Source organism: Trichechus manatus, unplaced genomic scaffold (assembly GCF_000243295.1).
Source record: "Trichechus manatus latirostris isolate Lorelei unplaced genomic scaffold, TriManLat1.0 scaffold00069, whole genome shotgun sequence".
NCBI classification, from domain to species: Eukaryota; Metazoa; Chordata; class Mammalia; order Sirenia; family Trichechidae; genus Trichechus; species Trichechus manatus.
Genome location: NW_004444005.1, coordinates 5,754,594 through 5,768,592, shown reverse-complemented (window position 1 = coordinate 5,768,592; position 13,999 = coordinate 5,754,594). Strand labels below are relative to the sequence as shown.

Here is a 13,999-nt window from a genome sequence, read left to right as displayed (position 1 = left end):
GTCTGAGCAGGCAGACTGTATGTTCTTTGTTGTTTGCTTGTCTGTGAGCTCAATACTTTTCACCTCCTTCTCCAACTGGCAGGGTCAGTCACTCAGATATGGTACAGCAGGGCAGGTCGAGCTGAAGAGGAGTTACTGAGACGGGTTGTTTGTGGCACTTACTACAGCCACCAGAGCAGGTCGGTTATCAGTGCAGGGCAGGTTCCAGTAGGCCATGCCCGTGCTGCTTGGTGGTGTGATGTCAAGCGCACGGTGCAGGTAGGCAGGATGCAGTGGGGAGATTGTTATGTGTGGAGTGGTGGTTTTGTCTCCCGCTGGACGCTCCGTGAGGCTGCTTTCTTGTACCCCCGTTTGCTGGTCTCCGGTAGGAGTCCAAGATGGTGGATCCGTGCTGCATTAGCTGGTAGGGGACCTCTGCATGAATCTCTCCTTGCTCTCCGTTCTCTGTCAGTTTTCTCACTCCATTTGGTGCTTGGCTGAGTTGTTTATCTCTTCATTTGATGTTTTAGGGTTTCAGGATTGTTGTATTCTCTGTTCGGCTTAGTTTTTTGGATTTTTGCTGTGGAGGGACGGCGTGGTGCTTCTGCCTAGAGCGCCATTTTGCCAGAACTCCTGCTGTCTTATCTCTTAAACCTCTTTCAGTCTAGAACAGGTCTTCAGTCTTTTCTTGTCTTTAACAACTTTAACACTTTGAAGATCGTAGACCTGTTGTTTTGTAGAATGTCCCTGGTTTGGCTTAATCTAATGGTTCCTTATGATTAGATATTAAGAAGCTGTGATCAGGGCACTAGGGCTGCTCATTGCTGTTGGGAAGTCACTGCTCCCAGGCCCTCTCAGTAGGAGAGCTCTAGGGGGATACATATATATATATATTTTCACACACATGTATGCGTATATTCACATCTACATTTACTTGTGTATCTATTGTTGTTGGGTGCCGTCAAGTTGGTTCGGATTCATAGCAACGCCATGTGACAAGGTAGAACTGCCCCATAGGGTTTTCTTGGCTGTAATCTTTATGGAAGCAGATCTCCAAGTCTTTCTCCTGCAGAGCTGTTGGCTGGGTTCGAACCACCAACCTTTTTGTTAGCAGCCTAGCACTTAACCATTGTACCCCCAGGGCTCCTTTCTGTATCTGTTGTTGTTGTTAGGTGCCTCAAGTCTATTCTGACTCATAGCACCCTATATGACAGGGTAGAACTGCCCTATAGAGTTTCCGAGACCGTAATATTTATGGGAGCAGATCGTCAGGTCTTTTCTCCTGTGGAGTGGCTGGTAGATTTGAACTTCCGACCTTATGGTTAGTAGTTGAGTGCTTAACTATTGCGCTACCAAGGCTGCTTGTTTTCTGTATCTATACCTCTCTATATATTGAAAACAAGGAGTTTTTACCAATACCGTCAATTCTAATCCAACACCTCAGAGTTCATTCTAGTTTTCTCCCCTTCCACATTTATAACTTCCTTCTCAGACAGTGAGAAATGTGGTCTATTGCTTATTTGATCAATCTCCCTGTTATGGAACTCATCGTCAGCGCTCCCCCTCACCCATGTGGAAGTCTTCTTTCCCCTACTTGGGCTCTGACACCCCACTCCAGGCTGTCCCTCTGTAGTGATGTCATCCTCCCCCCACTTGAGTGCTGATATCCTGCCCTGGATGAGCAGGGCTCCCCGTCACTGCAGACACCATCATTCTCTGCCCCATCCAATGACTTTGGGAGTGAATGATTAGAGAAGCGAAGGAAGGAAGGGAAGGGGGAAGGAAGAGCTGTTCTTTTGCCTTTTTAAAAAAACATTTCTCCTTTATTCACTTCCAGTATTTCATATCATTTTTTCACACATCTCTATTGTTAACTACATTTTTATAACAGCTGTATTCAGATATAATTTGCATACCATAAAATTCACCCCTTGAAAGTGTGTAGTTCAGAGGTTTTTAGTGTACAGTATTCACAATGTAGTGCAACCATCACCACTATCTAATTCCAGAATATTTTCATCACCCCGAAAAGAAACCACATACCCATTAGCAGTCATTCCCCATTCCCTTCCTGATTCCCCAGCCCCCGGGAGCCACCAGTCTGCTCTCTGTCTCTATGGATTTGCCTATTCTGGGCATTTCAAATACATAGACTCATACAATATATGGTCTTTTGTGTCTGGCTTCTTTCATTTAGCATAATGTTCTCCAGGTTCCTCCATGTTGAAGCATGAATCAATACTTCAATCCTTTTTATGTTTGAATAATAGTCCATTATATAGCTGTTCCATGATTTGTTTATTTATTCATCTATTGATGGACTTTTGGGTTGTTTCCACTTTTGGTTATTGTGAATAATGCTGCTATAAACAAGTTTTTGTGTGGACATATATTTTCATACCTAGGAGTGGAATTGCTGGGTCATATGATAATGTTTTCTTGCTTTTAAAGAACGTTTGTCCACGCAAAGATTACATCGATTTCCTCATAGTCAATTTAAGTGATACTTTGTACCAAATGGAGAGTTTAACTATTATTTCCTGCTAATGACTCCTTATATTCATGATCTAATGTTCATTTAAAATTCTGACAGTCTTCCCAAGCTGATCATTTATGCAGGAGGAGGAAAAATACAGAAAATATGAAATAAGTGTCTGTTTTTAACAGACACACATGAAAAAACTACATCTGTTTTTAAAAGAAGTCACTAAGAATTGTAATACTTCAAAGACTTCTTAAAAGACAGGTCCTGGTAGTTGTCCTCCGACTCATACTGACCCGATAGGACAGAGTAGAACTGCCCCATAGGATTTCCAAGGACCAGTTGGTAGATTTGAACTGCCGACCTTTTGGTTAGCGGCTGAGCTCTTAACCACTGTAGAATCTCTATGGGTTGGAATTGACTTGACAATGGGTTTGGATTTTTGGTTTCAGCAGTTACCCTAAATACTAAGCATTTTTTTCTGGAACCTTGAGCCCCTGCGACCTGCATGTAAATCAAGGAGATTGGAGTATGGCACATTTTCAGGAGGTCAAGTTCACTGGGAACTAAGGGCAGGATTTCCCTTCCCCATCCCTGGAGCTCACTGCGGGTGTGATTTTAGGGATCTTTTTATGACTAATTCATGTCAGTAGTTAATGCATGTCCGCCTAACTGGAAACTCGTAAAACCAGCAAAATATTGCATGGCAATTTTACCTTAAAATTAGAATAGGATTTTCCAGTTTCATTCTGAAGTTACTTCAGCTTTAATTTTATTTCAAGAACCCTGTCAGGAATTGCTTCTCAGGGTGTTTGGATGTTTGATCAGGGAGAGAAGATGAGGAAGCATTGTTTGTAGCCTACCCTACCTTAGTCTCCGTTAGTAACTCAAGCCCTTTGCCACCCAGTCCATACCGACACATAGCAACCGTATTAATGGCAATATGAATTTTTTTTATTAGATGCTTCAGAGTCTCTGAATATTAATTATTTTTAAATAAATATATTCCAGAGAGGGAAAACTGAAGTTCTGTTCCAGTCCCACTGGTTGTGCCAGGTTGGGGAAAGAGAAGGCTTCTTTGAAGATACATATCAACATGATGGATACCGATTTCAAAACTACCCTCTCCCGCCACTAGTCTAAGAATTCACTTTCTGGGATTGAGCTAGGGATGGTTTTGATTCTTAAGCATTTTTGCCAGAATCACAAATAATGAAAAGGCAAGGACGAGCGAACTCTTCTTTCTGACGCAGTTCTTTGGTTGTCTAAGGGGCTTGGCTTTGGAGACCAATCATTGCAACAATTTATCTGCCGCATTGGAATCTATATTAGACCATACATACCAATCGGAAATGTGATAAAAACTTCAGTAGTTTGATAGACTTTCTTTTTCTTTACGGGCAGGGTGAGTGTCGTGAGAGGAACTCGGGCTCTGGAGTTACAAGGATCTCTGTCCCTTAATGGCAGTGTCATGCAGGCAGATCACACCTCTGCTCCATGAAATGTGGACCATGACCCCACCCTCAGAGGGTTGTTCTAGGGTTAGATGAGTTAATGCATGTAAAACACCCGGAGTTGCTTTTTTTGTTGTTATGTGCTGTCAAGTTGGCTCCAACTCACTACGACCCTGTGTATAACAGAACAAATCACTGATATGTTTGAGCCCATTGTTGCAGCCATTGTGTCAGTCCATCTCAAGGAGCGGTTCCCTCGTTTTTGCTTACCCGCTACTTTACCAAACAGGATGTCTGTCTTAGTTACCTAGTGCTGCTATAACAGAAATACCCTAAACGGGTGGCTTTAACAAACAAATTTATTTTTGCACAGTTTGGGAGGTTAGAAGTCTGAATTCAGGGTGCCGGCTCTAGGGCAAGGCTTTCTCTCTCTGCTGGCCTTGGGGGAAGGTCCTTGTTCCTTGGTTCCTTGGTGATCTTCATGTGATATGGTATCTATCTTCCCCCATCTCTGCTTTCTTGCTTCTTTGCTTAAATCTACTCCTTTTATATCTCAAAAGAGCTTGACTCAAGACACACCCTACACTAATATTGTTTCATTAACATAACAAAGATAACTCAGGAGCCCTGGTGGCGCAGTGGTTAAGAGCTGTGGCTGCTAACCAAAAGGTCAGCAGTTTGAATCCACCAGCTCCTTGGAAACCCTGTGGAACAGTTCTACTCTGTCCGATAGGGTGGCTATGAGTTGGAACTGACTCGATGGCACCTAACAACAAATGGATTATAACCACAGGTATAGGAGTTAGGGTTTACAGCACAGTTTGGGGGACACAACTCAATCCATAACAATGTCCTTTTCTAGCAATTAGTCTTTCCTGATGACGTGTCCAAAGTAGGCAAGACGAAGTCTCGCCATCCTCACTTCTAAGGAGCATTCTGGCTGTACTTCCTCCAAGATAGATTTGTTTGTTCCTCTGGCAGTCCATGGTATAGTCAATATTCTTCACCAACACCATAATTCAAATGTGTCAGTTCTGTTTGGATCTCCTTTTTCATTGTCCAGCTTTCACATGCATTTGAGGCTATTGAAAAGACTGTGGCTTGGGTAAGGTGCACCTTAGTCCTCAGAGTGACATGTTTGCTTTTTAATACTTTAAAATGGTCTTTTGCAGCAGATTTGCCCAATGCAATGCATCTTTTGATTTCTTGACTGCTGCTACCATGGGCATTGATTGTTGATCCAAGTAAAATGAAATCCTTGATAACTTCAATATTTTCTCTGTTTATATTGATGTTGTTTATTGGTCCAGTTGTGAGGATTTTCATTTTCTTCATGTTCAAGTGTAATCCATACTGAAGGCTATAGTCTTTGACTTTCATCAGTAAGTGCTTCAAGTTGTCTTCATTTTTAGCAAGCAGGGTTGTGTCATCTGCATGTCACAGGTTGTTAACGAGTCTTCCTCCAGTGCTGTTGCCGAGTTCTTCATATAGTCCAGCTTCTCAGATTATTTTCTCAGCATACAGATTGAATAAAATGAAAGGGTACAACACTGACACACACCTTTTCCAGTTTTAAACCACACAGTATCCCCTTGTTCTATTCAAACGACTGCCTCTTGATCCATGTATAGGTTCCTCATGAGCACAACTAAGTGTTCCAGAATTCTCATTCTTCCTAATGTTAGCCATAATTTGCTATGAGTCATGCAGCCGAATGCCTTCGGGTGGTTGATAAAGCACAGGTAATATCTTTCTGATATTCTCTGCTTTCAGCTGCGATCCATCTGACATCAACATTGATATCCCTCATTCCACGTCCTCTTCTGAATCTGGCTTAAACTTCTGGTAGTTCCTTGTTGATGTACGGCTGCAGCTGTATTTGAATTATCTTCAGCAAAATTTTGCTAGCATATAGTATTAATTATATTGTTCGATAATTTCCGAATTCCTTTTGATCACCTTTCTTTGGAATGGTCACAGATATGAGTCTCTTCTAGTTGGTTGGCCCAGTAGCTGTCTTCTAGATTTCTTGACATAGATGAATAAATGCTTCCAGCATTGTATCTGGTTGTTGAAGCATCTCGTTGGTGTTCCATCAATTCCTGGAGACTTGTTTTTTGCCAGTGACTTCAGTGCAGCTTGAGCTTCTTCCTTCAGTACCAGTGGTTTTTGATTACATGCAACCTCCTGAAATGGTTGAATGTCAACCAGTTCTTTTTGGTACAGTGACTCTGTATATTCCTTCCATCTTCTTTTGATGCTTCCTGCATCATTCAATTTTTTGCCCATAAAACATTTTAGTAATGCAACTCAATGCTTGAATTTTCTCTTAGTTCTTTCAACTTGACAAATGCCAGTTGGGTGCTTCCCTTTTGGTTTCTAACTCCGGGTCTTTGCACACGAAGAGTAGTGTCATTTATTGGATATGAGCTCTATAAATGTAAGTTTCTTCCCTTCCTTATTTGCCCTTATCACTACCAAATGCGTGAGGGGATCTAAAGTTCTCTTGAACTACATATTTAATCTATTCTTGCCCTTCTTCTATAAGAAGATTAGGGAAACTTTGAAATGTTTATGCAAGATTATATCTACTAAAAAATGCCCGATTGGAAGTGGAAGTCATGAGTATCCTTTCCAGGAAAAATCTTCTACAGAGCCTCCTGCCTCTCCCTCCTGCCATGAGCTACTCTCCCTATGTTCTCATTTCCAATTTATACATATTTTAAACAGTAAACAGAAATTCATCCTTTGGGGGAGACTGAGATAACCATGCTAGGCTTTGAGGCTGGAATTTTAAGGGCTAAGTAAATATCAAACTTGATTGTGTAGACTTGGGAACCATTCAAATGTATGGGAAATAGTACTTTTCATATTCATGCAAAATGTAATAAAAGGTATTTATATTGATTATATATTTTCTTTATGTTTATTTTAATTTTAGTCTCATAATGCTGTTTTGGAAATGATGATTTTCATTTTTTTAAAAATTTAACTTTTCATTTAGAAGTAATTCCAAACCTCCAGAAAATCTGCAAGAATAAGAATGGTATCCATATACCCTTTACCCAGATTTGCCTATTGTTGGCATTTTACCCTGTTTACTTGATCACGTACTGTCTTTCTGTGAGTGTGTGTATGCAAATGATGTATACAGTATGTACAGACAATGCATACATCATATTTTTTTCTGAACCATTTGAGAGGAAGTTGCTTATGTTATAGTTCTTTACCCCTAAATACCTCAGTATGTATTTCCTAAGAATAAGAATTATTCTCTTATATAATGACGATACAGTTATGAACTGGAGTAAATTTAGCATTGAGATAAGACTTTTATTTTATCTTTTGTCTGTATTGAACCACTAATGTCCTGTATAGCATTTGTAATTTAAGAAGAACTTTCTCTCCCTTAGAAGTATATGAATGCACAGAAAGTTCATATGGCACTCAGACTTACAGTGTAAAATTATGCTGTGGCGTCAACCTCTTGGGCACTGCATATATTAGAATATATTTCTGTTAAGTATATTTTATTTTCAGGTAGGTTTAGATTCTAGATGATTTTTTAGATAACTTGTTGGCTTTTAATTGAGCACAGACTGGCATTCTTTGATGCTGTTTGCACTTGGTTAGGTGCCATCGAATCGTTTCTGACTCATAGTGACCCTGTATACAACAGAACAAAACACTGCCCAGTCCTACGCCATCCTCATGATCATTGTTACACTTGAGCATTGTTGCAGCCACTGTGTCAGTCCTTCTTGTGGAGGGTCTTCCCCTTATTCGCTGACCCTCTACCAAGTATGATATCCTTCTCTAGGGACTGATCCCTTCTGATAAGATGTCCAAAGTATGTGAGACGAAGTCTCGCCATCCTCGCTTCTAAGGAGCATTCTGGCTGTACATCTGTATTAACTAGATGTAAATGTTTAATAAGGAGCCTTTGTGGTACAGCAGTTACGCTCTTGGCTGCTAACCAAAAAGTCGATGGTTTGAACCCACCCAACGGCTCCATGGGAGAAAGACCTGGCAATCTGCTTCCATAAAGATTGCAACCTAGGAAACCTATTGGGCAGTTCTACTTTGTCACACGGGGTCACTATGAGTCAGAATCGACTCGATGGCACCTAACAACACCAACAACAAATACTTAATAGAAGCCCGTCCCATGAGTAGTATCCTATATTGCATCACAAAAGCTACAATTTTGAGACTTACTATGCTGTCTGCTGCTCAGATCTTAATTCTCTCTCTAACATGCTGTCACTGTTCTTTTTTGAATATAGATCCCCCTCACCAGCTCAGGTACTGTGCCATACCTTGAATTCCTGTCCAGGTTTGGTGGAATGGACCTAAATGTAAATGTTATAAAGAGGTAAGAGTTTTGTTTGCTCAGGTGAAAATGTGAAATTTGAAATAATGAGTAAGAGCTATGACATCATGCCCTTAGAACTAATTATATCAACAGATATACAGTGAAACTGTGAGAGCTAGCACTCGACAGGACTGCCTTGTTTTCCTGGGTCTTGCAAATTTTCCACCTTTGACAGGGTTCAGTCTTACCACTTTTCTTTCACTCATTTTAATGGAAAATATTTGAGTTTTCCTTCTGTGACAGGTTTCCACTTTACACAGGCTTTGTCCCGTCAAGAACTGATGCCTTTGAGTTATGGTGCTAGTGAAGAATACTGAATATACCATGGACTGCCACAAGAATGAATAAATCTGTTCTGCAAGAAGTGCAGCCAGAATGCTCCTTAGAAGTGAAGATGGCAAGACTTCATCTCACTTTGGACATGTTATCAGGAGGGACAAGTCCCTTGAGAAGGACATCATGCTTGATAAAGTAGAGGGTCAGTGAAAGAGAGGAAGACCTTCAACGAGATGGATTGACACAGTGGCTGCAACAATGGGCTCAAGCATAGCAGTGATTGTGAGATTGTGAGCAGGCAGTATTTCATTCTTTGTACATAGGATCACTGTGAGTTGGAACCGACTTGACGGCACCTAACAACATGGGTCCAAAAAGTCTCAGGCTAGGAATTTACCTAAAAGTGGCCCTAGACTGAGTGTGCCCTTCTGTGGAGGAATGCATCTTCAACCTATCCCTTAAAGTATTCTCACAGATAAAGTGCCAAGTAACATCAGACCACCAAAAAACAAAAATCTTAAAAACATATGAAGTACAAAGAATGAAGGCTGAACACCAATAGAAGCAAAATCCAGTAGAATCACATTTCCAAACACTTAAAATTTTGTAACTATCAGATGTAGTATATAAAACTAGTATGTTTTAATATGCTTACAGAAATGAAAGAAGGGATTAAAAATGAATACAAAACAAGAAGCAAAAAAAATGACAAGGATGATTTGAATAAGTACAAAATAGAACTTCTAGTACTCAAAAAAAAATCTGTAGATCTAAAATGCAGTGGATGAGTGAAAATGGTGGATTAAACAGAGCCGACGAGCATTAGTGGAGTGGAAGATAGATCTGAAGAAATTATACAGAATGCAGCACAAAAACAGAGATACAAAATCAGGAAGACAGGTTTAAGAATAGACATGGAGGATAGGAAGAGAAAGCCTAATATACTTCTGATTGGGTTTCCTGAAAGAAGAAAAAGGGTAGGGCAGAAGTAATATTTGAGGAGATAATGACCAAGAATCTCAAGCCAGATAAATAAAAAGAAGTGCCTACTTAGGCATATCATAGTGAAACTGCAGAGCATCAAATTCAAAGGGAAAATCTTAAAAACAGAAGAAAAAAATGAATTGACTTCAGAGGAGTGACAATTAGACTTTGACTTCTCAACAGTGACAATGAAAGCTAGAAGACAGTGGAAGACGATTTTTAATGTGCTGAAATAAAATATCTGCCATCCTAGAATTCTATACTATACTTGTAAGAGTGAGCTTTTTCTGAGGGATCTCCTGGGACCTTCTCCTCTTCCAGTTATGGTATGATGCTTATCCACTGATATCAGAGTACTTGGAAAAGAGAGAAACACCTGGCACCTTTGCCTGCTGCTCAAGGCTCCAGTTCAACCAGATCTTGTATGTTATTGTTGTTGTTAGGAGTCATCCAGTCGGTTCCGACTCATAGCAACCCTGTGTACAACAGAATGAAACACTGCCCGGTCCTGTGCCATCCTCACAATCGTTTTACTATGCTTGGGCCCATTGTTGCATCCACTGTGTCAATCCATCTGGTTGAGGGTCTTCCTCTTTTTTGATGACCCTCTACTTTACAAAGCATGATGTCCTTCTCCAGGGATTGATCCCTGCTGATAACATGTCCAAAGTATGTGAGACGTCGTCTTGCCATCCTTGCTTCTAAGGACCATTCTGGTTGTACTTCTTCCAAGACAGATTTGTTCATTCTTTTGGCATTCCATGGTATATTCAATATTCTTCGCCAACACCACAATTCAAAGGCGCCAAATCTTCTTCGGTCTTCCTTATTCATTGTCCAAGCTTTCGCATGCATATGAGGGGATTGAAAACACCATGGCTTGGATCAGGCGCACCTTAGGCTTCAAGGTGACATCTTTGCTTTTCAACACTTTAAAGAGGTCTTTTGCAGCAGATTTGCCCAATGCAGTGCGTCTTTTGATTTCTTGACAGCTGCTTCCATGGGTTTTGATTGTGGATCCAAGTAAAATGAAATCCTTGACAACTTCAGTCTTTTCTCCATTTATCATGATGTTGCTTGTTGGTCCAGTCGTGAGGATTTTGGTTTTCTTTACGTTGAGGTGTGATCCATACTGAAGGCTGTAGTCTTTGATCTTCATGGGGAAGTGCTTCAAGTCCTCTTCACTTTCAGCAAGCAAGGTTGTGTCATCTGCATATTGCAGGTTATTACTGAGTCTTCCTCCAATCCTAATATCCTGTTCTTCTTCTTATAGTCCAGCTTCTCGGGTTATTTGTTCAGCATCAGATTGAGTGAGTATAGTGAACGGATATAACCCTGACACACACCTTTCCTGAATTTAAACCACACAGTATCCCCTTGTTCTGTTCAAACAGCTGCCTCTTGATCTATGTATAGGTTCCTCATGAGCACAATGAAGTGTTCAGGAATTCTTGTTCTTCAGAATGTTTTCCATAATTTGTTACGATCCACACAGTTGAATGCCTTTGCATAGTGAATAAAACACAAGTAAACATCTTTCCGGTATTCTTTGCTTTCAGCCAGGATGCATCTGACATCAGCAACGATATCCCTAGTTACACATCCTCATCTGGATCCGGCTTGAATTTCTGGCAGTTTCCTGTCGATATACTGCTGCAGCTGCTTTTGAATGAATTTTACTTGCATGTGATATTAATGATATTGTTCAATAATTTCTGCATTCGGTTGGATCACCTTTCTTGGAAATAGGCATTAATACAGATCTCTTCCAGTCAGTTGTCCAGGTATCTGTCTTCCAAATTTCTTGGCATAGATGAGTGAGCACTTCCAGTGCTGCATCTGTTTGTTGAAACATCTCAATTGGTATTCTGTCAATTCCTGGAGCCTTGTTTTTCACCAGTGCCTTCAGTGCAGCTTGGACTTCTCCCTTCAGTACCATTAGTTCCTCATCGTATACTACCTCCTATATACTGTCTACATATCAACTTGTATAAAAATAAGAGGCAGTCAGTGAATTAGTCATCTTGGGACATTGGCAGAGTTGCAGCTTGAATCTCCTGCATCTGTGGTGGTGGGATTTGTTATTCTGGTCACGACACTTCTGAAAATATGGATTGAGAGCCCACATTTTGTTCAATCTCAATAATAATAAGGGAAAATCAAATGTAAACCACTAGATACCATTTTACACCCTCCAGATTGCCAGTATTCAAACTTCTTACAGTATGAAGTTGATTAGGATGATGAAATGTTGATAAGGAAATAGAGTACTGAAACTCTTACACATAGCTAGCAGGACAATAAATCTTGAACAATTATTTTGGAAATGAATTTGGCATTATCTAAGGAAAATTGAAGATGTGCATTTATGTTCATGAGTGAGATTGGCCTATAATTTTCCTCTATCATGTTACTGACTTTGTCAAGTTTTGTTATAAAATATGCTAAGCACATGAAATGAGTTGGCTTTCTTCCATTTTTATATTCTGAAGAGTTTATGTAAGGTTGGGATTGTTTAGTCATTGACTGTTTGATAGAATTCACCTGTAAAACTCTCTGGGCTATTCCACTCTGAGGAAGTATTAGGTTGAACCATTTGAACTTGCAGATATTAGACTGTTTTTGATCTACAGAAATTGTTCTTTCCAGCAGTTTTTTGAAATTGCAAAAAATCATTTGGTTCAATCTAATATTTAGAGATACAAAAGGATGAGAAACCTCTGGGGTGGAAGGATGTAGTTGGGAAGGGGAGGGGCCTGGTACTGTTCCATTTCTTCATCTGGATGGTGGGTACACAGGTATTTGATTTTTATTCTTTAAATTTGACACGTGTTATAGTGTTTTGTATCTATTCAATATATAATTAAAACAATTTAAAAAATATTACTTTTAACATAGAATCATAAGACTTGGATTCTCGACTGAGTTCTTCTGTCTTTAACTTGGGCACAGCACTTAACCCCTCTGAGCCTCAGTTTCCTCCTATGTAAAGTGAAGTCAATTCCTGCTTAAAAGTCTCTGATGGCTTCCCCTTGCCCTCAGTGTAAAGTCTACACTCCTAGTCATGATCCACAGCACTCACCAGGGCTGGCTTCTGCCTCCTTCTCTGAAGGTACCCCACTGCATCACCCCACCTCCCCACTCCTGCCCCAGGATAGGCAGCACTCCTGCCCCTCAGGGCTTCCACACCAACTGCGGGCTCCCTTTGCCTTGCTTGGAAAGCTTTTCCTCGGAGTGGATCAAGTCTTGGCTCCTGGCTTGAAGGATCACCGTTGTTGCCCATCCCTGTCCAAAAGAGCCATCCCATCTCCAATACCACATCTATCCGTCCGCCCACCTTTATGTTGTTCCTGGCACCTGTTATAACCCCAAGTTACACTGCTTACTTATCTCCTTATTTACTGTGTTGCTGTCACTGGCATCAGACTTTTTCAAGAGTGAGAGTGGTGTCTTGCTCACCACTGCTCCCAGAGCCTGGTGTGTGGGGCACGGGATAAATACCCCCGTGAAGTGAAGGAAGTGAAGTGAAGGTTCTGCCTGTCACTCTCTACACCCACCTCCATGTCTCCTTCATGTCTCCCCAAGCTCTGCCATTTTGTTCCAAAGAGGGGCTCTGCAGTGGTTTGTGCCTGGCAATCTACTTCTGAAAAGCAGCCAGTGAAAAACCCTATGGAGCACAGTTCTGCTCTGACACACGTGGGGTCGCCATGACAGCCACTGGTTTGTTTTTGGAAGCGGTTTATAGATGTACAGATAGGGCAAGATAAAAAATAGTTAAATTGCTAAGAAAAAGCAGATAGAGCCAAGAGTATGGTATAAATACACACATCCCCCATGAAGTCCTTTATAGAGCAGCTTACAGTGCACCCACCAGAGTGAACTCTGAACTCCACGGCAGTGGGAACCTCATGGAGCAGCACAGGGATTAGGAGCAGGGCCTGAATCCCGGTGCCACCATTTACCGAGGGAGACTTTGGCTGCCTCAGTCTCCTCATCTGTGAAGTGGGGATGATAATGGTATCTACCTCATTGGGTGGTTGTGAGGATTAAATGAGATGAGGCTTGTTAAGGCTTGGCTCATTTTGCGTCAGCTATAATTATTTAATTCCCACACTACCCTGTGAGGAGTAAATGTAATTATGTTTGTTTTTACAGATGAGGAAACTGAGGCGTAGAGAAGTTAAGTATTGTGCCCAAGTGTATGCTTATGACAGATGGTAGAGCATAAGAAATGCCTTGCATTTTAAAATAATTTATTTAAAAATCCTTATAATTTTGATCTATGCCTGTCACATGTAAATGTTTATTTGGTTAAAACATTTTAACAAATTTTTTTGTTTTGTTTTAAATTTTAAGGGGATCTGGGAATGACATGGATCAATCCCGGACATTGAAAGAACTTGAGATCCTACTGGGAGACAAGGTAATCTTTTTTTTTTTTTTTTTTTT

General features: G+C 40.7%; 1 protein-coding gene across 1 annotated transcript in view; it reads left to right on the top strand.

The window, feature by feature from the left end:
* Positions 1-13,999, top strand: part of EFCAB6 (EF-hand calcium binding domain 6) — a 317,117-nt gene that overhangs the window by 18,752 nt on the left and 284,366 nt on the right. The window contains exons 3-4 of the mRNA XM_012556542.2: positions 8,202-8,290; positions 13,907-13,973. Of these exons, the coding sequence (XP_012411996.1) occupies positions 8,202-8,290; positions 13,907-13,973 (156 nt within the window). The remainder of the gene's footprint in view (positions 1-8,201; positions 8,291-13,906; positions 13,974-13,999) is intronic.